We start from the raw sequence: 24,643 nt of genomic DNA on the forward strand, positions 1-24,643 counted from the left end.
GTGTAAATAACTTTTTTAGGTTTTAATACTTTCCTTGGCTTGGAAATTGGTTTTCATGACTTCAAGATACCCGTAAACTTTATATTTATTTATTTATATGAAGAATCTATTATGAATGCACATCACTAGTCTAGTCAATTCTATGTCAGATAAGACAACAATGTTTAGCTGTAAATATATGGATCTGTTCGATGAATGTTTGACTTTGGGCTAAAGGAAGTTTACGTATTTTCATTTTATTTGTATTTTATCGTGTTGTGTGAGAAACCGTTGAAGAGCGACTGAGCCTGGTTTTACTTCATTCAATTGTTTTTATCAGTGCATTTCATCTGGGCCAGTTTTTCATCGCTTCCTTTCTTCCAGGTGACAACTCAAGACAAATAGTACCTCAACTAAATGGAAGAATCCAATGTTTCCCTGGCACAGATCATTTTGAATGTCAGACTCAAGCTGGTGCTAAGATAAGGAGCTGACAAATCAGTTCATCACAAAACAGCGTTTCAGACACACAAGGTTACGAAGCTTCACAAGGAATTAATCGTTGTGTCAGTTCATCCAAACTCGATCTGACCGGAAGAGTAAAGAGCACATTCAAGTCGTGTGAACCAAGAGAGACGATGAAACCGTCACGTTCCATATTTCCATCAAATGAAAGAGAACAATCAGAGGAAATCATCCTTGTTGACGGACAGACCGACACTGTGGCTGATTGGAGGAGGAGATGCCAAAGGGGTCAGCCGACACAAACAACATGAAAAGGTGTTTAAGTTCCTGCCTTTGTGCACGTTCGTAGTAAACTGTATAGGAATAATAATAAACATTAAAACTTACCATAATGCATGTAGCAGTTGCCTTTTGAGGGATCAAGCTGAATGGCCTTCAAGAAGTACCTCTCCGCTTCCGTCTTCTGCCCCTGAGAGACGAGAATCAATACAGTGTCATTATTGTCTCAAGCACAAGTCATTCTGAAAAACACCACACTCAGCTCTGAGTCCAGAATACCTCTGTGGACCTAGTGTCCCTCTCCAAGCCACAGACCTACTCCAACAATAAATACTAATAAACAGACACGAAACACGTGGACCACAAGTGTTTTTCTTTCGAGCTCATGCGTCGCCCTGTCAGAGTGAAGCGCTGTCGAGCTTGGCACGGCGGAGCAGACGGGGCAAAGGCTTATTCATTACACACTTTTTATCTGGGCAAATAACACTTCCAGGGTTTTACCGCAGAACGCCAGCGTGTGTGGCCCGACCGCAGGAAACAAGACAGAGAGAGCGGTGAGGGGAAATGGAGCGGCAGGGCGGAGAGGCGAGAGGAGGGGAGAGAGGCTCATGTGTCTGTAGGAATCCATACAGGTGCATAGAGGTTTCTGTGTGTGTGTGTGTGTGTGTGTGTGTGTGTGTGTGTGTACCACAGTAGGGCGGCATTGTGCGGCAGTGGTTAACAAGGTTCCCTGTTCGAATCCCAGTTCGTCTGGAGTCTTTTTTTATATATTTTCTGCCTGTTTTTTCTCTTGGTAAACGATCTGCCTACCAGACGTTAATTACAGACTCTACATTGACCTGAGGTGTACTGTAAATGTGAGAGTGAATAGTTGTTGTGTCTATGTTGGCCCTGAAATACGCTGGAAACCTGTGCAGCCAAATTTTAGCTGGGATTTGCTCCAGCTTGCCCAGTAAGGATAAGCAGTATAGTTGATGTATAGATGGACGTACTAGAGGGCGGCTCAGGAAGCCAGTTGGGTCCAGTATCCACACACACACTTTGTACAGTGGTGTGTCGGGTCTTTGGAGTGATGGATGAATCTATACAGCACAGGGAGGGTGAGGAGAAAAGTCTCTCATCTCAGGGTCCTTCAAAACTGGGACATTCAACCAATCACAGCTCAATCTGCACAAAGCAGCTGGCCAATAGAAACAGCAGCTGGGACCTCTGAGCATTCCTGGTATCAGTCGGCCACCAGATGCCATCTGATCAACAATTAACAACGCACACTCATCTGTGAAAAGCTGATGTTTAAGCATCAACAATGCAGCCGCCTGTTAGTGTGAGACAATGCATTATCATGAATAATGCATGATATTAAACTGCAGTTCAGCACAGTCCATAAAAGCCTGATATAAAATTGAAAGATAGAATAAAATTGAACTAGTCAGTAAAAAACGATTCATCTGAATTACTTCAGTCTATTCAAACAGGAGAACAGGCTCGAATCCAATCAGTACAATCGACTATAAATGACGATACTTAGTCGAGCGTATACGTATTCATCAAGCTGCAGATTCAACAAATACATCATTTTCTTATGTTAATATATGAGGGAGGTTTCCCTTGATCCTGTGGAAAGTAAAGCCTGTGCTAAGTAAATGTTTAATATCGCTGAATGGGTCCAAGCAGCGATCGCAGTCTGAAAAGCATCATCTCTGTGTATTCACACTCGCAGATGGAGGCGTTTGAGTTCCAGCTGGTTTTATAATAGAGGAGACTGTTTGTTAAACCCTCGGAATTCAGCGTTCACACTGGGAAATGAGTTGCAGTTGTTGGTGGATTTAAAATCTGGACGATGACAGGTCTGAGTGTGTTAATGGAGAACATGCTCAGAGTGAGATTTGTGGGAAGAAGTGACCAGTTAATCATTTGTCATTAGTCCTCGGAAAGTTTTGGCTCCAGAATCTAAAGTTTCTTTCTGTCTCTTTCTGACTTCTCTGTTCTCTTGAGTCATGTTGCACATATTATATGTTTTGCCACCTTTCTACTGCATGAAAACACTCAAATATTGCCTTGTGGAAGAGGGCGTGTGTGTCCGATGTTTTGCACATGCCTGGCAAGGTCACAGTCAGTAATGAAAAGATGAAAATATCAGGATGCCGGATATAGGCCTTACATTTGGCAGCAGCCGTTGAATTGAGCTTGGTTTGGTCTTAAAGACGTGGATAGAAGCTCAATTCAGGTCATAGCTTCGGGCTTAAGGCTGCACAACCGCCAAGTTCTAAGTTATTCACAGGCAACCTCACTATCAGCCCTGTGATGCAGAGCTCTCTGATGCTCGGAGCTAAATGCGATAAACGCAGAGGTTAGGTAGGTAAACGTTTACCGTGTTCGCCATTTTAGTTTAGCATGTTAGCGTTGGTAAAATGGTCTGTATTTATTTTATAGTGAATGGGCAGCACTTTCTCTATGAGGGGCAATTTCAGGGCATGCAGACGGGAAAGACTGGGATCGAACCATAGATTTGCACACCTAACCAACCTTCTAGTAAGAGGATGGCCGCTCTACCCCCTCAGCCAGACCCACCACTGGTGAAGGGATCATGATGATAAACGAGATTTTCCTTATTCAAGTATCAATCCTTTGATCAATCTCTACTGCTTATCCTTGGAGTGTCGCCCAGCCAATCACAGGGCTGGCTCACAAACACAAACAAACCTTTCAGATTCACACTGATGATCAATCAGAGCCCCTAATTAACTCAACCCCTTCAAGATGGAACTGCATCTCAAACTGTTCTTATGCAAACTTTAAACAACTTAAAGTTTCTAAAGTGAAACTGGCTAAAGATTAACCTGTGTGACGTGAGAGCTGATGGAAAACGCTCAGCTGAACCGACAAAGACGAAGAAGCCCAGGTTCTGTGACAGCTTTGTTGAATTTAAATCACCTCAAGGCCGTGAGCCTATAAGCAGTGTGTGTGTGTGTGGGAAACTAAATTAATATCACCTTTTTTACTGTCTTATAACCACATCCGCTCGTTCTAGTCACATCCCTGCGTGGATGCAATATCCTCCCTTTTGTCACACACATGCTGAGCTCACTGGTTCGTGCCTCCCACCTCAAATCTCCTGATCGCGTCAGATAAAGTGCAGATGTAGCTCCGGCTCTGTGGGTGCCGAGGGTATTATGAGCCGAGCCTGCATCCTATTAGCGGAGGAAATGACAAGTGGATGACTGAATCCAACGCCGCGAGCATCACAGCGAGCGTGTCCATCTCCGCGCCCGGAACACATCCTGCCCCCCCGCGGTGTCGGCGGAGGTGTGGAGGGGTCAGCTCAGCAGGGGGCGCGATACTGATCTGTGGGATGAACTTTCCCTTCCTTTCCTATTTTGTTCCTCCCCTCATCCACAAATCACAGTAACTGTTCTCTCTCTTCCGCCTCAGCTTCCAGCGCAGCTCTCTCACCCCTCCCTGACCCGGCTGTCGAGCCTTATCTCCACCTCCTCTCCACCTCCCCCGCAGGGATCGGAACCTCAAAAAGCCCCCCCGACCGTATCTGCACCATCTTCATCACTCACAGTCGTGCCACAGGGAGTGTGGAGGTAGGGGATGACAGAGGCTTAGGGCTGAAGGGCAGGTCGACTTCCTGCGCTGGCTATGATCATGTTTAAATGATGTTGTCATCAGGCTCAGGGGACACAGCCACAACAGAGAAGCAGAGATATCTCCCTGACTGAGATAAATGGGTAAAAACTTTCCAAAACATTGCAACCAAAGTTTTTTCATGGCTAAATAGACTGTATATCCGTCTAAACAACTCCTCTGATGGCGTTATCTGCACCCGGGATCACAGGAGCTCGACCCACCTCCACCATCCATCATAGTCAGAGATCCTCAGAGAGTCGTCCACGAAGGTTTGAACTCTGCCTTTCCTCCAGAAATCGATAACACCTTCTTGAATAAAATGGTTTTCTCTTCACGGACGAATGAATTCTTCCCTGCGTCCACTTTCCCCCCCGACTCTCACCGCTGTCCTCCAGAGGAACCGAGTCGTTCTCCTGCACTGTTTCAAACCGACGGCGTTTGGTTTTAGAGTTTTTTTTTATCTTGTCAGAAAGGAATTCATGTCAACTTAACGAAGGACGTTGATCTGTGTTGTCAGCTGAGCGGGAATTTGAGCTGACCATCAGTCGGTGCTGAGTACAGATGGGAAAATCAATCCTGTGGTGCAGGAGCTCAATTTAATTTAGACAGACAACGATCCACTTCACTGAAATTTTACTGTTATTATGCAATTATATTATTGTATTATATTATTATATGATGGTATTATTATAGTATTATGTTAGTATGATGCTGCCAGAAAGCACAACGGCTGGAAAGGCTGGAAAGTGGGGGAGGGTAATGTAGCTTTGCTCTGTTCAGCTACACTTTGGTTTTTGGATTAAACTAATCTAATGTAACATGTTAAATATTCAGCTGTAGAGATGATGATGAGTGGTTTTGCCGAGGACAAACATGAAGCTAGCCGTTTCCAGACCATGCATGATGCTAAGCTAACCAGCTGCAGGCAGTAGCTTCATATTTGCCACACAAAAATATGAACTTCAAAATTCTCATCTAATTCTTGGCAAGAAAATGCCAAGAAAATCTTTATTTTGACAAAATGTCAAATTAATCATTGAAAAGTGTTAAAACCTGTTGGAAAAGTTCACAATTTCCTGCAAGTTTAACAAAATGATGTGGTGCCAGTGAAACTCCTCCACACAAATCAGTGGCAATACACACAAATTTATAAATTTGGAGCGAGTACAAATGAAAAAGACTGTTTCCAGAAGGGGAAATGAAAAGGGACAGAGCCAGGGAGAGACTTGAATCCCAGTAGAGATTCAGACGCCAGCGCTCCAGGTTTTTGAACACGTCCTTTCATCAGAGACCAGACAGCGGGAGAAAGGGACGTCGACCTCCGCCCGTCCTCCGCCCGTCCTCCGCCCGTCCTCTGACCTTCTGAGCTACTCTTCCTCTAATTTGTTTATTTCCGTCCTGACAGCTCAATGCTCTCTTCCACACTCGCCCTTCTTCCTGCTATCTGTAACGGAACACTGTTTAAGACTCGGCCACTTGACTGACATCTCCTCTTAAAGTCAGTGACCCTGAAACACTTCCGCCCAATCAGCAGAGTCGACCTTTCCTTTGCTGAAACAAAGGTATTTGACTCTGAAATGATTTTATCTCTGCAGCAAATAAACCAGGACAGATGTAAACTTGTTTCACCACAGTTAAATATTTTACTTTTAATTGGGTTAACATATTGATTACAGGGTTGCACCATTTAGTAGCATGGTCTTAACAATTATATCTAATCAGGAAGAACTACTTCTCCAAAGCACATTATTTATATATATTAAAGGATGGTAATAATGATAATTTCAATTTATAACTAGTGAAATCATATTTCATGCTCAGACTTCATTTTATTTGTGATATTAAGAGGAATGAATCATAATAATATACAATGCTGATGTAATGTACTATATATTCTTGTTCTATTACTACATCTCATGTTATAATATATTAATATTTATTTCATAATTCATTTATTGTAGAATATTATTACACTAAACTACGATAGTTTTTATACGAATACTATTAATATTAATACTCTTACTACTATTAACCATATTATATCCTGATATTCTTTTTTTTAATTTAAGTTTGTTTTCGCGACATATACATGAATATTACATTGAAGTAAACATGTATATGTCTGAAATTAATCAGAGAAAAATAATTAAACCCAATCTATTGCACTTTGTGATGCCCTCACATGGAAATGACTCGTCCAGACAGGCAGGAACATCCTGAGAAACTCAACGTGACAGTTCCTCTCCTCTAATACTTGCTCTCTTCCAGCCGGTTCCCCCATCTCTCACTCTTTCCCCCGCACACTATTGATTAACTGTACAGTCTTCAGGAGAACATTACGACTGTCAGTAGAACTGATGAGAATCCTGGCCGGATGAAAGGAAGAGTAATAAACTGAGAGAGTGAAAAGAACGAAAAATAAGACAGGTGGAGAATGAGAGGAGGTTCAGGGAATAGAAAAGTGAGACGATGAGAGTTTCGGACCCGAGAGTCATCAGTTCGTTCATCAGCGTGATTGATTAACATTCAACCTGCCTGGACACGTATTGAGTGAGGCGCAGGTGAAGCTAATGCTGGTTTGTCTGAGCAACTTTTGTTGAACTGAGGCCACGAGTCAGCAAACTGACTCATGAGTTGTGTCCCAGTTCAGAGGCTGCATCCTTCAGAGGCTGCATTTTAATACAGATTCCTTCACAGCAGCAGGACGAGGCTGTCACATTCGAATACTTCAAATGTGGCTGACAAAATTCAACCCCAAGCAGCCAAGGTTGGATCCTTATTGGGCCAACCATTCTCAGGATTCATTCTTGAATGACAAAACTGTTTTTCAAATGATAATGGCAGCGACAAGACCTAAACTTCCAATTTTTAAGGCCACCATTGACCAGACTGTCTCATTTTAGGTTTATGAGGGAGCCAAAGACAATTTTCCTGTTAGGTAGACAGTAAAGTAATATTCTATTCTATTCTATGTTCCATTCTTAAAATCTTACCGTGACAGCCAGGAGTTTGCCGTAGGTGAGGTGTGCAGGGATATGGTCGGGCTTGGCTCGCAGCGACTCCGTGTACCAGTGTTCAGCTTCAGGCAGTTTGTTCAGTCTCATGTAGGCCTCTCCTGTGAAGAGCACAGCGAGGGGTCGGGGTCAGAGGTCAACGTGTCAGAGGTTAACACATCACACTTCCCATTGTTCAGCTCACAAGTCTCAACAGGCCAGAACTCAGTCCTGTCTGACGCACAACTCAACACAAATCTCCCAGTGTGAGTCAGTCCTATTTTAACACATATTCTATTAATTCTAAATTCCCATACGATGAAATGTCATGATTTACTGCATCATAAAAAAATCAAAGTCAGTCTCAGTCTTCGTACAAAAGTTATTTTTTCAATACAAGACAGCAAATATGACCTGAGAGGTAAGTTCACTCACAGTCAGACAAAAATCTTCATATATATCTGTAAGCTAGGCTGTTTCATAAATGTGCAATATAAAGATAAACTTTCTGTAATTGTGCAGTTTTTCTTTTGCCAATTAAAATATACTATTTTTGCAGTAGTTGATTTAAGAGGGGAAGCTTACTATAGTCATATAAAAGCACTTTTCAGTCACTATACACAGTAAATAAAGTTTAGATTATGTTTATAGTGTTTGTGTTTTAAATTGTACTTATTGTACGATGTATTAAAATAAAAAAACTAAACATAAAATAAAGGTTTTGGCACTTTACTCAGAGGTTGATTAAGTTAACCAGAGTGTAAATATACAACTGCAGAAATTATTCATGAACGACCTTTTACAAAAATAGACCTCTAACATATTTGATTCCTTAAATCTGAAAATAATTCAGTTGAGTTCTTAAAAGAAGCTGAAACAAGGATTCAGTGGATATTTTTAGAGAACTGCAGGAGTGAGTCTCTAACGCTCTCGCTCCCCGGCGTCTGTCAGACATCATCCGATACCTCCCCCACCGCAACATCTGACCCTCCGCCTGCTAGCACCTGAAACAACAATGACCTCTCTTTCATAGCCGTCCAATAACACTTACATTATTGAAAGAATTTGACAACATTGGCTGGTAATTGAACACAACACGGTTAAAATCAACATTCAAACAGATTAAGGGGAAAGAAAGTGAACGAATCCCAGGTGTTGAAAATGTCTATTGACACACGAACGACCAACGTGTCCAGACAAGTTGTTTAGACAAGAGCCGACTGAAACTTTAATTCCAGCGGAATTAGGACTAATCGCTGTCCTGATAAGAAACTGTGATAAGCAGCAGGTGACACACACCCAGTTAGAACTCGGGCGACGTTTTAATCTGAAAACACTTTCTCCAAAGTGCGATAACGCCCTTATGGCTTTCGAAACATTCTGTGGGCATGTAAAAGACATCAAATTTAAGATGTCACTTCCTTTTATTGAGAGAATACAGCTCGAGGCTTAAGAACACATGTAACATAATACACAAGAGTATATTTTTAAGAAGATATCTATCAGCACGGCCGTATGTTTTAGATTCAAGAGGTTGAAATCCAGGATATTGGAGACAATAGAAAATAGAGCGAACGGATTAGAGGATATCTCACAAATCGCAAACACAAAACTCTCATAATGTAGAAACCTTTTCAACTAGTAGGAATTATGGCTAGCAAAGGTATTGGATAAATTCTTAACAAGATTGTAGAATTTACAATTAATTCAAAGCTATTTAGATTTACTATATGTTACTTCAACAACAAGGGCTCTCTAAATCAAAACGATAACAAAAGACCCAGTTTGATGACATCATGAAGCAGCGTGGGATCATGGGAGTTGTTCACCAACATTTCCGGTGAAAATCTAGCAAATGGCAATAAATAATTGCCAGTGGAAGTAACAGTAGAAAATCGGCTACCAGGCTAACAGGCTCACAGTGTGTCTTTCCTCCATGATAAATCGTAAGTTATAGCAGAGACAGTCAAAGCCACGGGTGATGAGGATATGATGCAAATAATAGTGAACAACATATATACTATAGGTCCAGTTGTTTTTAGACATTTTAAAGGAGAATTGTTAAATATTGTACGTTTAAAAATGCAGACACTGGTCTCTTTTGACCTCTGCTATTGTTGACAGGGTTTAAAATACTTGTCTGGACCTGCTGGCAGCGGCCCTCTGCTTGTGATTAGCACAAACATCAACGTGCAATTAGAAGTGACATGGAATCCAAGGAGCTGAAAACCCGGGCTCCTCTGAGGGGAACATTCCTCGGCCCACCAGAGAGTGTTGGAGCCGCACCAGCTGGGTGCAGATTACCACCTAGCTCTGCTTCCGATGAAAGCTCCTGCTCCGTGGCGTCTGACGAGCAGCACGAGCGCAAGCGAAACTGGAAGGAAACAGATACGAGCAGCTGTGCCAAATGTGAAAATCAGTCCGGCGAGGAAACGACGCTAAGCTGCAGAAATCACAGATCTCTGGCTCGGTTCCTCCTGTACAGTCGCACAGCGCTGCTCCTTAACGGTGACTGGAGCTTTCATCAACACTTCTGACACAATCTCAGCAGCTCTGTCAAACTGCATTTTGCCGAAGCACAAGAGAAACCGTGGCACTAACAAGTCCGGGTTACAGACGTGCCAGGTTTTAAAGTGTCAGTGTGTTGAAGTAGCTGCACGTGCATGAAAGAGAGAGAGAGAAGGAGAGAGAGAAGGCAGGAGGGAGAGGGAGAGAGAGAGAAGGCAGGAGGGAGACAGAGGGAGAGAGAGAGAAGGCAGGAGGGAGACAGAGGGAGAGGGAGAGAGAGAAGGCAGGAGGGAGACAAAGGGAGAGAGAGAGAGAGAAGGCAGGAGGGAGACAGAGGAAGAGAGAGAGAGAGAGAAGGCAGGAGGGAGACAAAGGGAGAGAGAGAAGGAAGGAGGGATATAGAGGGAAAGAGAGAGAGAAGGCAGGAGGGAGAAAGAGGGAGAAAGAGAGAGAGAGAAAGGGTAACAGCAGAGAGAGAGAGAGAAAGTGAAACACCAGAGAGAGAGAAATTGAAGGTGTAACAGCAGAGAGAGAGAGAGAGAGAGAAAGTGTAACAGCAGAGAGAGAGAGAGAGAGAAAGTGAAACACCAGAGAGAGAGAAATTGAAGGTGTAACAGCAGAGAGAGAGAGAAAGTGAAACAGCAGAGAGTGAGAGAGAAGGCAGGAGGGAAAAAGAGAGAGAAAGAGAGAGAGAGAGAGAAAGTGTAACAGCAGAGAGAGAGAGAGAGAAAGTGAAACACCAGAGAGAGAGAAATTTAAGGTGTAACAGCAGAGAGAGAGAGAGAGAGAAAGTGTAACAGCAGAGAGAGAGAGAAAGAAAGTGTAACAGCAGAGAGAGAGAGAGAAAGTGAAACACCAGAGAGAGAGAAATTGAAGGTGTAACAGCAGAGAGAGAGAGAGAGAGAGAGAAAGTGAAACAGCAGAGAGAGAGAGTGGTTATAATGAGCCTCCAGCAGCTGCTCCACAGCTGTTATCCAACAAAGCAAATTATCCCAGAGTAAAATAATATTGTAAATCTTACTACTGTTCAGTAAAACATCGTTTCACTACACAAACTAAAATCACATTTCCAAAACAAGGACTCCTTCTGGTTAGTGGACGACCCGCTCTACCTCCTGAGTCACAGCCCATACTCCTTAAATAATCTAACACCAAACTTTAGCCTCGGCTTAAAATAATCTGTGGACTACATGAAGCCTTCAGTGATTCTGACCTAGTTTTCATCGACATATTTAATAACCGAGGACGGACTTTAAGTAAGTTTAGGATCCACAGCTGGAAATCTGAACCCAGGTTTGACATCTACTGAATCCCCACAGCTTTAGTGGTCCAGATTAGGATTAATGTGTGACACAAACAACTCATACCTTTCTCCTCAATTTACAGAAATTTCAAGAATAAAAACATTTGGGGAACTAAGCAGCAAGGAGAATCTGTTCTTACTCCCAATGGATCCAAAATGTTGACTCGATCTCATTGTTTCTTGAAAAACTACAAACCCCAGATGTAACCAACGATAACTTCACAGTCGACCACTACCAAACATTTCCTCCTCCCAAAAGAGGCAAATTACACCAAACCTGTGTTGTTCTTTTTTCAGAATAGACTCAGTTTCTTACACAAAGTCCTGATACTTGATAATGATGATAACGAGGAGCTGATTAGCCAAAACATGAAGTATTTAGCTATATGTGAGACTATTAAAGTACAACTTAACTGGATACTCTACATTGCATCATTTTAACTCAGGCAACTAGCTGATATTCCCACTGATTAATTACACTGAGCATGAAAGTACAACTTTATAATCGTAATATGACTTTCTTCCCAAAATCTAATATTGTGTTTCCCCGTACTTTAGATATTTCCACAGTTGAGGTTAACAACCCCAGATTTATCCCAAATTCAAAGCTACATGTGAAAAACAGCAATTTTTAGTGTTCTGGAAGTTTGGTTCTGTTGCCATGTCGACTGTCCAAAAAAAAAAATACAGGCTCTTTGTTTTTCCAAGACTAAGAAACAACAAAGCGAAACAAAATTGTCTGATGTATAACAGACAGTTTCTCTTAAAAAAGAAACTCCAAGCTCAACTCCTTCCCCTCAGTTCCGCCCTCTGTTTTCGGTTTTTACTTGCACACTAAAATAAAAACGCACAAAAAGGGCGTTTTACGAGTGTGGTCCTGAGACAAAAGCAGCTCTTACCCATCATGTTGTAGAGGCTCTGTGGTGCAAATTGTCTCGGCATTTTCTGTAGAGCTTCTTTAAACACGGAGACGGCCTCCTGTGAATGAAACAAATACAAAAAAGAGAGGAGGGTGGGTGTTTGCATTAGAGAGAAGAGGGAGACCCCCGGAGAAAGTGGTGCTGGGGGGGAAGCAGTCATCCCTCCCCCTGCAGCTGCAGCTCTGACACAGTGAATACACAGCGTGGAATCGGGGGGGTCGTCGGGAGGCTGGTTCATACAGAGCAGAGCAGAGAGGGTCTTTCCTCAGTGTCACGGCTGTTAGGGCGACCAGAGCGGCGTCACATACTCACACTGGTATTTACATATATATATATATAGTGTGTAGGTACAGTCAGCTCAGGGTTCATTCAGATTTTTAATGGAAGGAGCATTTTATCGCTGAAGCAAATGTTGAAGGTTGGAGGAAGTCAGGGCTGCTCTCGTTCTCCAGCCGGCCAACTATTCAGAAAGCTCCTTCACTGAATCTGCAGCTCCACTGTCTCATTCCTGATTGAATCTGCAGCGTTTGAGAAACCAGTTATTATTTAGACAGCGCCGTGGGTCTTTGGGGGCGAGAGACGAGAGTTAATCTGTTTGGAAACAGCCTGACGATTATCTGCACAAAACACCGGGTCCCCTGTGACACCGGCAATTTGAAAACATGTCCCTGTTACAACTCAGCGTTTCCTCAGTGTCGCCCTGAAGGCTCCTCAGGCAAACGCTGCACTTTATCTCAACACATTAGGTTTTTTATTTACAGCGTGTAACTCTGAGCTGATTCTTTTCTAGGGTGGCAGCCGTGGTGTTTGTTAGACTAAACTAAAAGTACATTTGTTTATGGGACCTGGAGTAAATGTAATCTGAAGGCCAACATGTGGATGTGATCTGCATGTTAAGCATGTGCTAGTGTTTATATTCTGTATTATTAATTTCTATAGGAAGTTGCATGTTGGATTTCTTATCACATTTACCAGCTTAGTGAGGAAATAACCGTTCCTCACATTTGGAAATGACTGCAGCTCCGCACCAGATATTTTGTGCTTTCTGAAGCATTAAATTAAAACAGCGTCTTCAACACTATCGTGCACGTCTGCAAATTAAAGTCCCAGCATGCAAAATGATTTCCTGAAGCACACGTGTATGTCTGATGGTCGTCGGTGGAGCGGGTCGTTACCTCCTGATGTCCCTGCTCGTGCAGCAGCTTGCCCAGGTTGTACAGGCAGCTGGTGACCGAGCTCTTGTGGGCGTGGGGGTCCTTCAGGTTCTCGTCCGGGATGTCAGCGCAGGTCAGGAAGGTGCGCTTGGCTTCGTCCATGCGACCCTGATTCATCAGGATGATGCCCGTGTTCAAGTAGGCCGCTGAAAAGGAGAAAAGACGAAAAACGGCGTTAGCTTAGAAAGTTGCGTGTTTCAATCATCACAGTCGATGGTCCATTCACGACTTTGTGGTTGTAGGATTTTGTAGTAAAACTTCAAATCATCTGCCACTTACTCCTCCATCCCAGACTCCTCCATACATGCAACATATTTGTTTCTTGTTGTTGATTTAACTAATAATTACACATACAATATAAAACTTCCATCTCACAATCAAAAGGGTAACCAAAGAACTTGTTTAATGATATTGTGAAGCAGCGTGGGATCATGGGATTGGTTGTCTTCACCACCGTTACCGTTTAAACTCTTAATTGTTAAATTGACCCAAAAAAACAGTGGAAGGAAAGAACAGCGGTCTAGTTGTTTTTAGACATTTTAAAGAATATATACGAACAGATTCTTTGATAGTTTCCTCGGACAGAACAAAATAAGTCAATTGTGTTGTACGTGTATTACTTCCTCCCCTAAACGGCCTGTTCCATTGACACACACTAAGTTTCTCCCTGACCTGAAGCCACAGATGAACGGTGCTGAAATGGTGAGTAATGACCGACTCTTTAGAGAAATACACCTTCAGGCTGGAACAATGACCCACTGTTAATCGTTTCCACTGAACTGTACGTCTGACCTTTGCCTGGACCCCGTGGGACACTTTGGAGGCTTGTTAAACTTTTTTTCTCGAGCGGTCAAAGACAGCGTCCGATGATCGATATGCAGCGAGTGTAATTAGTCCCAGTGGACCCGCCTCTGTAAACAACTCCCGATCGAGACTGGCTGTTGGAATAAATTAACTCGATGCCGCAGATCAATCTGGAAGTCTCGTCTTCCTATCGGCTGTTGGCATAAAATCAAGTTAAAGGCGGCGGCTGAGAATCTGAGAATCAAACAGCCTTTTTCTACACAAAGAAGTTTCCGTCTCCCTCTGTCCTTGGGATTCGTCTTCTCAAAAAGCTTGAAATTATTTATCTCCGCATCCTCACGCCTCGCAGTCTTATCTGTCCCATGTGGAGCGGCTCTCAATTGTCAATTTCTAGACGTTTGTTTCCCGTTGCATGAATCAGCACTGACAGGGGACAAATAACAAAACCCACAGACACACAAAAGCAGTATTTTTTCCCCGATTTCATTGGTTTGTAAAGTGATTTCTGCAAAAAAAAACTGACAGGCATCAATAGAGCTTTATCACAAATCAGGATGTCTCTACAAAACGCTACACTTTGCACTGGTTAGCTCCCAACTAGGCAGTGAGTAATGGTGCAACCTTGAGGAAAAACCCTTAACTGTCACATTCTCATTCTGCCCCTAACGTGTCTGCTGCTCGGGGTAATTAATTAACCTTGTTATCGGGCAAGAACAGATTGGATAATTGCACCCTGAACGGAAATTTTCTAGTCGAACCATCATCTTGATTAGGTCTCTAATTAATGCCAGGAATAAAAAAGGGAAGAGACGTTTAGGGTTCTCTGTTTATCTGTCATTGACTAATGCCTGGAACAATGGGGAGCTAATTTCCTGCATGATCAGGTAAGACACGCAGCTATTTGTTCTAATCAGGGAGCGAAGATGACAATGAGCGGAAATTATATAGTTCTGGGGGAAAATGGAAAAGATGAGGAACGTGAGGAAGGAAGGACGGATTCAAAGAAGGGAGAGAGTGCCTCGGCCTGGATTCATAATAAATGACATAATGCAGTTACTTGATCTGTTGACATGACTTGGCTTCGAGAGGCCGCCTGACAGCCGTGTTGAATGTTTAATTCAGCCGTATACCCGCTGCCCTTTGCCACCTATTCCTATCCCTCCGCATTAACCACAGCCTGTGCTCACTGTTGCCTGGACACAGCACAGCCACAACCGCAAGAGCTGGAGATTGTCAATAAAAAAAGAGAAAAGAAAAGAGGAGCTGTACTTACAAGCCAGGGTTGGCCTGCTCCCAATGGCCAGCTTATAGTAGTGGAGAGCCTCCGCGAACTTGTTGCTCTCCTGCAGCAGCAAACCGCTGGAACAGACAAAAGAGAGAGAAGCGACGTTTAGAGCTTAAGAAACTCAAAAAGAGATGTTTCCAGTTATGAGCTTCTGTTGGTGTCACGCATGAACACCAGCACTTGATAAAGCTGCTCCGTTTATTTATTTGATCTGAGGAAACCACAGACATTTGAGCACAGTGTGAGTATTGGCTGTGGATGTTTTGCATTTTCCCCTCAGGCTAAACCAGCATCATTAGATATCCTGTCAGGCAAACCGCACTCTGGGGAATACAAGACGCTTCCCCAGAGAGAACAAGTCTGATCAATGGACACGCGTGAGAAAAAAGACACCATTTGTTCATGCACTTTACTTTTCAAGTAATTAAAATTGCACTTAAAAGAAAGATAAGTAGCAAACTCACAGGTTATACAGCATGTCGGCCATGTTGCTGCGGTAGTAGAGGGCGTTTCTGTACGCCTGCTCAGCCTCCTCCATCTCGCCCTGGCTCTTCAGGACGTTTCCAAGGTTGCCCCATGCTGACAGGTTACAAAAGCAGAAGTTAATCAAACAGAATGAAAGGAGAACCCTCTTGAATAACATGTTTTTAACCCTGATGGCTAAAAAGCCCTGAAAGCAGCAGACAACGTTTCTGTGGCAGAGTAATCATTTTTCCTTTTGTTATTCACGGCCTCACACTGTGGTGGGATAAGTGTTTTTAACCTCTGAGGAGCACGGTGCTCCGGCTGGAACACCGAAAACGTTATGAGTAAAAATAGATGACACCCACCGGGGGAGCTTTGTGCCCAAACCACCAGTGATTCCTATGAGAGCCTGAATGAAAAGAAGACCACCACAGTGCTATTGCACGGCTAATGGCATTACCGCTGAATGGCATAATTCAGTATCTGACAGGTGGATGAAAAAGGTTGCTAAGAGCTTTTGTACATTTTGTGCAGAGACTGGTGAAGTGTGAAAAGACTTGAAGAGGGGGAAGAGACGGAACAAAAGAAACTCGGTGGATGTAAAATGACAGCGGAAGAGGGAAACACACTGAACTTTAATGGCTGATATTTAGTAGCCAGTGCACATCACCACGCAAAGAAATCATCGTTAATCTTTATTTGAGGTTTTTCCGGTTGCACGAACCCGACAATAACTTTGCTTTTTAAAGAATCTTTGAAGAGGCTGTGATTAAACGCACTGTGTCTCCTTCCAGGGGCCGCGTCCTCCTGAAGCCTCATTTGTTGACCGATTATGTCACAGGCTGTCCCAGTTCGAAGGCTCCGACAACTGTGTCCTTCCACCCCCCGAGCAACAGCCCGGCTCAAAATATCCCATGAGTCATTGCGCTTGAGTGACCTACTGTTTTTCAAAGAGGTAACGGCGGCAAAAGGAGTGAGGCAAAAACGTCAGAAGAATTCATTTTGAATGGTATTACGAAAAGTACGAAAACAAAAGAATGTTATCCGTCTGTAGCTCTGTTGCTAGGTGACGACTGTAAGGGCTGGACAACCTGCTGACACAACAGGAAGACCATATCGTCTCATTTTGGTTTCAGCCGACGCAGTCTACACGACCACATAGGCTCCGTAGACCAGGTGCTCCGAAGGATGCAGCCCCTGAATTGAGACACAGCTACAGATTTGTGTTATAGTGTCATATATAAACGCACAAGTATATCATTAGTGTGTCTAAACCCTGAGATAATGCACCTCCTCGCATTTCCACTAGCTGTGAATATACAATTCTGACTCGTGCTGCTTTTGTTGGCACATGTTAAAATATTGAGAGTCCCTTCAAGCTCTGTGTTTACTTAACTGTTCAAACTCCAAACGTCTAACGGATCCCTGAAGAATATTCAGTATGAACAAATGCAGGCAGAAATCTCTTTCATGTATCTGTGGATCCAGTAGTGCACAGATACAGTCAAGAGGTTTTATGGCAAAGAGATTTCATTTTTCCAGTGACTGTGTTTGAGGCTGAGTTACCATTCAAATCTGATATTAGCCATGATGAGTGTGAGTTGGGGACATTGCTGCTGCTGCTGCTCTGGTCTGCCAAAGCAAACAGCTGTCATGCCTCAGCTCGGCTGCCGAATCTGAAAGGGAAATTAGCTAACACAACGTGTCCTGCTGTTGCCTTGTGTGTCCCTGCCTTCCTCCTCTCCTCAGCAGCTCGGAGCACTTCACTCTGCGATCGTGACCTTGAATGTGAACGCGGATGAATATTCTATCTCTTGTTGAAGCTGCCAATCAGAGCTGCTGACACAACGCGACACGCGGCCGCTGGTGTCATGAAACAGATTGGCTGACAAGACGCGTGATAAACAGTAACATTTGGTGTTTCTTAGAAGGAACATGGCCTTTGGTTTTTCAAAATTCACGCCAGCTTCACTCTGCCTCTTACTTGTAAGAACTTGAATATCAAGCGGTAAGGCTGAGTGATGAAGACGAGACACTTTGAAGAAGATTTACTTTGAGTTATTCGGGCCAGCAGCAGACTTACAGAGTCAGTGCACACGAGCGGAGCACACATGCATCAGGGAACATCTTGCTTTTCATTTTGGCCCCAATGTTATCAGGTTAGTGCAGCCACACTGCCTGCTTTGAAGCTACTTATCATTAGCACTACCATTCATTAATATGGACTAAATGCTTATTAAACAAAAAAAATGTGGATGTTTACTGGCATCATATTAAAAAAACAATAATTTAAACCTGTGTGCATGCTTGTGTGAATGACAGCGTGGGTCAGTGTTGGTTCTCACCTTTAGCAGGATTGACATAAATCCCTGACCTGTAGAGCATCTCCTCATTCCGCCAGTCGCGGTTCCTCATCACAGTTTTGACGCCGAACAGAAGCACCAGGGCGGCGCTGCAGTACACCAACATCGTCCTGAAGGATCGGCGCCGCAGCCGGACGTACAGCGACCTCATCCCCACGGCAACCAGCAGGCAGAAGCCCATGCTGGGGATGTACAGGACCCTCTCTGCTATCACAAAGCCCACATAGAAGAAGAGGTTTGTGGCAGGGAGGAAGGGAATCGCCAACAGGCCGAGAGAGAACACCACCACGTTCTCCGAGGTGGGCAGAGGAGTCCTGATCTCATGGTACTTCTTGGTACCGTTTTGAGTACTGTTACTGTTAGTGCCTGAGTGGGAATTGTTTGTGTGTTCATGATTGTTGATTTGGTAACTGTGTCCATTGCTGTGTCCGTTTTTGCCGTTGGTGTAATGATGGGCTTTGCCGTTCGTCTCCTTGCTTTTGGCTGTGTGGTGCGTCCACAGGCCAAACCAAGCCAGCAGGAGCAGTCCAAGGTAGAAGACCCCCGTGTGGAAGTTCCTCGAATCGGCCAAGCTCCGGATCAAAGGCAGGGCGTCCATCGACCAATCAAAGCTGAGCATGTCCGGGCAGAGGAGGAGCCAAAAGTTGGCGGCGGGCAGGTGGAAAAAGGTGAGCGACCTGGCGAGGAGCGAGGGCGAGTCGGCCGCCGGGTTGTCGGAGTTGGAGAAGTTGGGCGGCTTGTTGCCCATCCAGTAGAAGCGGCCGGCCAGCAGCACGGCTCCCCAGCCGGCCAGAAGAAACACGTTGAGCAGCAGGTGGACGTTCTTCCTCTGAAAGACAAAGACAACACAGACTGAAACCTTCAATAAAATCGAAAAAGAAAAAGAACTGTCGGAGATTATATATTTGCACTTATGAGAGAATCCAGCTGAGAGCTAGTTTTCTGGGTGGTTGTAATTTGACCCAAACTTTGGACTGGAAATCACATGAAGAAATGTCTCATCTTACTTGAATTCAACTCTCCAGAAAAAAACGGCTACATGGCAGAAAGAGTGTTTAAGACCAAGTTAGAAAATAATGACAAAATAAGTTAAGTTTGATATGATCCGTTTTGGTTTTATCATCTATTTATCGTTTGATATTGACTTTTTAAACCCCTTTTTATATCAAACAAGCAGGAAAAATGGCACATTAACGTCTTTTAATCAAGCCTGAACACTAACTCCAGTGTTTTGTAAGTTAAGGTGACTTTATATCATAACTCTATATTCATGCAGATATTTTCCCCTCTATGGCCTCTCTATATCTCTCAAAAGAAACACAACTTTATGAACTCCATTCATCAAATTACAGACTTGATATTAAACACGTTGCTGTATAACATGGGGAAATGCCTATGAGATATTTATAGTGTGTTTGGTTGTTTAATACTTTGCTGGCAGAGCTATGAAAAGTGACCGGACATATTTTCCCACAGGCATGTTCCACTGTTTGGATCCAAAGAAACAATCATTCCATTCAAATTGGAAAATGTCAGAGATTTCTCGAAACCTTGCGCAGCAGCGTCCACTCAAATCCTGCAGTAATACTTTGTTATGTTACTTCACAAATATATAAAGAAAATGAAATGAAAAAGAGAAAAAATGCCGTACTGCAGAAGGCCAGAAAAGATAGAAAATCGAGATGCGAGGTATGCGGCGATGGTTTGTTGCATTAGTCTCCACAGACTGAATCTAAATCTCCAGGGCATCCCAGTCTGGACGTTTCCTCAGATGCGATCCTTTTCATTATTTAAAGTTAAATCCCAGGCACCACAGGCTACAGCCCCACATCACCTCCATACCACTGGATGTCATCTTTCTCCATCTGCACATGAACCAGAGGGCACAGACCTGTCTCATCTGTGATCATAAACCTCAGCCCAGCCACTGCTTTGAGGGGGGGGCTATTGATTCCCTTGTCTAGCCCGTTGTCATTTACAGATTCAGTGACCGCCGGGGACACGTGGCAAGGGGGGGGGGCGCTCTGTTAATGATCACTGCTTAGGCAAAGAGCTGCAGACCAACACTAACTTAACACAGGAGATCAGCATGAAAATGATCTACAAGCAGATGATACTTGCACTAGTACAATATCAGGAGTTTACATGCTAACAGCACCTGACAATATAAAGTACACCAATACAAGCTGTTTCTATAATATGAGCTTTTTATGGATGTATCAGTATTGGCTGTTTTGTTTACCAATATGCTTTGATATGAAAACCTTTACTTTAAGAGTAAACAAAGCATATAAATGCCCATTTATGTTTAGATCTAATGTAACAAAGTGTTTTCCTTAAATCAAGTTCCATTTATTTGGCTGCATTTGTTTTTTATTTTATTTCTAGATATCTATAACAAGGTATAAATTTGATTAAACCTTAAAATGTCAAGCCACTATAACCTGTCTTTGTCATTAGGGTTTGAAAACCCCATCTTTAGATACAGGCTCAATATATAGCCTCTAGTCTATATATATATATATAAATCCATCTTTCCATCTATCTATAAAGAATTGATCAGAATCAACATCGTCCCCCAATAATCCAGTCGGATTCTACAACAAATTAAAATCCTGACAGTGGTTTATGGTACAATCAGAATATTACAGAAGAAAAGAGAATTACCTAAACATGTATAATACTATTTATATTATTAATATAATAGAATTATTCCTTCACGCTAATCAGAATAGTGATACGTCTCAGGAGCTCAGAGAACAACCAGTGTGGTTCAAGCATCACGTTTGTATCCGGCACTCGTGGCAGTTTTGGGAAATATCACAAGCATGCAAAAAAAAAAAGAAAAAAAAAAAGAAATCAGCTGGTATAAGGTCAGCTGTCAGAACCTTCACTGGAGACCTGACAACTACCTGCGGTGCATCAGTTTTTTTGTGAGGATATACCACCGATGAAGAAGTTGTTCCATCGCCTGGCAACAAAAGGTCATCGTTTCAATCCACATCCCCGTTTCTCATTAATATCAGCAACTGCCAAAACTGTAACCGTCAGCTCCCCATGGAAATCCAGAGGGAAAATGTGGGCTGGACACGGAACAGAGTAAATCCCAGAGAACGGTCTTTTCTACAGAATCTAAAAGCATTAGAAAATTACTCTCAGATGCTGTTAAATAACAGTGAAATAAGAATATGAGGTTGATGTGCTGTGCAGGGAGTGGGACTTCATGCGTGAAGCGCTTCAGCATGTCGTCTAATGAAGCTTCTTCAAAACCGACTGTGACCACAGTCCAACATAACAACACAGAGCACAGCAACTGAAAACAAAACAATGGAGCCTGTGTTTAGAAAACCTTAAAATTGTCCTATTAAAAAAGCCCAATTTCCTGTCGAACTGATGTGAACACTGTGTTTCAGAATCGACTTAATTAGCCGTCGTGATTCAAGGGAATTGTGCATCAGTGTTACTGCTGATTGTGGATTTGCCTGCTGAGTTAAAACCAGAAATAGACACATCAAGAAAGGCTGAAGGGATCGATCCTTCTGTACCGGTTAAAAGAAAAGGTTCAGTATTTTAGGAAACATTGAACGTGTCGATATTCTAACCCAGAGATCGAAAGCACTCTGACATCTGTACTATAATTAGGAGGCTACAGCTCACAGCCAAGAAATTAATTTCCCAAAATTACAAAACTCCTTTTACGGTCATATTACAGAAAAAGTTGCAGCAGCGTCGTCCTAGATTTTTGAAAAACTTTAGTTGTATTTATATCGCATTTATTTTTGTAGAAATCTTACCTCCCATATTTTAAAAATGAATAAGATGCCAAAAAACACAATCAATAAAAGTTCAAAAAACTTGAAAATAATGTGCATTATAGAAAATTATTTACCTTTTATTTATTATTTACAAATAAGAAAGAAAGAAAAATTACGCATTTGCAGTATAAGACCTACAAGAATAACATAACTATTAAAATCAATAGTTCCCAAAAAAGTACAACTCTCTCTTCCAGCCTAACTTTTAAATCTGTCTTCCGAACTGCATATGAACCCTTGGGATGAATGGATCACCATCATCATCCTCCTCCTCGAGTCTCACACACACACACACACACACACACAACAGCTTTAACGTGCCATTTCATTCCCTCCCTAAAACCACTGGAGTGTAGAACCAGACGTCCTGCAGCCACTTTTCTCTCCAAGCAGGTGAGCTGGAAATCTGCAAAGGAGGCGAAGTGGACTGAAGTGGTCTGCGAGGCCCCATCGAGGGCTGTGCTTTGTGCGGAGAGGTTTTGAGTGGTGTTAATGCATCTCAATCACTGCTGCGGGGGGGAATCCAGCTCAGATTTAACAGGCTCTTCTACGACTCCTCAAGACGACTCTCTGGCACAAGCTGGAGACTTTCGCCTTTAGTGGTGAATTAGAGGACAGACGGACGGAGCAGGTCAACAAGGACGTGGGTGTTATGCAGACAGTGCAGCGTGCCAAGTTCCCAACCACACAACAGCCTGAGGGGGGGTGCTCTGTTGTTTACGGCTGATTTATTTTTTGTTTTTTTGATTCTGCAGAGCTTTATTCTGGCTGCAGCACAATGACACGGCACAAGTGAATATCCACCTCTGCTGATGACAACCTGGCACGTACTCATCCAAACCTGGCACTGGGACAAACACAAGCCCCCCCCCTGCTCAGACAACACCATTACATTCACTTGCACATTGAAATTCACCTTGTTTTCATGCAGTATAAAAATAATCCATTTATTGCTAACGTTTGTAACCCCACTGCTCCTTCTTGGCCTCCTTCAACAACATTCTACGGAAAAATAATTGTAAAGGCAAAAAAATAAATACATTGGCAGCGAGTAAACAGGAAGTGCTCCAGAGATGTTCTGGAGGACATATTACCAACAACATGAACCTCACGTCCATTATGTCTTGGATAAACAAACATGTGCATCCTCCTTAATATGCCCGCGGTCAAAATGTCTGCCATTCAAAGGCATAAGTTCAATTACCAGCCCCGGCAACGGCTCCCCGGGTGCGACGGCTCTATTATGCAGGGAAAAACCGAGGCATTCCAGCTTTGGGTCTTTTGTCTATAATCCAGTTTAGTTTGAAATAAGTGGTTTTGCACAACCCGGTAGGAGGCATGAGGCCAGTGTTTTCTTTCCCCTCCCTTTTGTGTTTCAAGCGCAATCAGTTCAGAACTGAAACAATTTAGCCTTTATAGGGCAGGCGTGTGAATAAAATATCCTTAGAGATGAAATGCAAATCAGGCCAATTAAGGAATCCCCATTTGTGCCTGTGCTACCCCCCCTTTTTCCTTCAACACTCTGATTAGGTTGAATTGACCGAGGAGAAAACTCAATCTAAGAAAAAAAGAAATTCTAACATCCGCTTGAGAAGTCTTGAGGCAAAATGAAGTGGAAAGCGCCCGGAGAGAAATGTAATTAATTAGTTTGGAGAGGATTGCTCTATCCTCCGGGTACACACAGGCTTTTTTGAATAATTGGCCAATGCACACCTTCACTTTTATAAATGCATTTTAAGGAAAATCCATCACATGACACATCTAAGTTGTTCATCAAACGGCAACGACGTGACAGGTTTACGGAAAGCGCCTCGGAGAAAAATCCTACGAAAGGAGAAGTGGCACGTCCGCCCAGCGCCTCCTCTTCGTCATTAGCGAGATCAATTGTCTGCGCCGGGCCTTTCATCAGATTCTGCTACACATTGATGGACTTGTAATAGAAGTGAAAATGAGCACGGGGTTCCAATCAGAGAGCACAACCACCTTCAAAGCCTTCAGGCACAGACACACGGCTCCGATTTGGTGAGAAAACCAGATTCCCTTTAAAAAGTCTGCATAAATCTTTCTGAAGGTTTGATGGATGGATGTACAATCAGCTTGTGTGCTTTTCTCCTTGACTGCTGGATCAACTAATCAAGCTTGTAGCTGATGAACCACAAATTCACCATCTATCTCTCCCCCCCCCCCCCTGCCTTATCAGCAGCAGCTGCTGTGATCCGCTCCTCGGAGACAGTAAAGAACCTTTGGGTGTAAAACGTGATTGTTAGCAGGCAGGACAAGATAAGAGCCCAACTATTCACTTCCTAACAACGTGTAATGGATTACCAACAGCTGGCTTGTGTTTTCTAAATGTGATTAAGCCGAGTCTTTTTTCTCCGTGAATTTACTGACTGGGAAATGTGCTTATTTGCTGTGTGAAGCTGAAGCCAGCTGCCGATGGAGTGTAAATAAAGATGGACGAAACATCTACGCTTCCTCCGGTTACACACTGGATAAGGGTGCTGCTATAAATGTGTGCACTTGTAATCAATGGGAGCGTACGTATGGCCAGTTGTGATTGTGGAATGGAGCCACGGTATCCGATTGCAATTTTTTGTCAGCTGTCTATCGGGACTTT

General features: G+C 43.1%; 1 protein-coding gene across 1 annotated transcript in view; it reads right to left on the minus strand.

Annotated features, from left to right (window-relative positions):
• The window catches only part of tmtc2b (transmembrane O-mannosyltransferase targeting cadherins 2b), a 97,027-nt gene that overhangs the window by 14,646 nt on the left and 57,738 nt on the right, over positions 1-24,643 (minus strand). The window contains exons 3-9 of the mRNA XM_061076231.1: positions 18,194-19,040; positions 15,848-15,962; positions 15,372-15,457; positions 13,256-13,440; positions 12,060-12,138; positions 7,350-7,471; positions 832-913 (exon numbers count right to left, since the gene is read on the minus strand). Of these exons, the coding sequence (XP_060932214.1) occupies positions 832-913; positions 7,350-7,471; positions 12,060-12,138; positions 13,256-13,440; positions 15,372-15,457; positions 15,848-15,962; positions 18,194-19,040 (1,516 nt within the window). The remainder of the gene's footprint in view (positions 1-831; positions 914-7,349; positions 7,472-12,059; positions 12,139-13,255; positions 13,441-15,371; positions 15,458-15,847; positions 15,963-18,193; positions 19,041-24,643) is intronic.

This window comes from Limanda limanda, chromosome 8 (assembly GCF_963576545.1).
Source record: "Limanda limanda chromosome 8, fLimLim1.1, whole genome shotgun sequence".
Taxonomy (NCBI): domain Eukaryota; kingdom Metazoa; phylum Chordata; class Actinopteri; order Pleuronectiformes; family Pleuronectidae; genus Limanda; species Limanda limanda.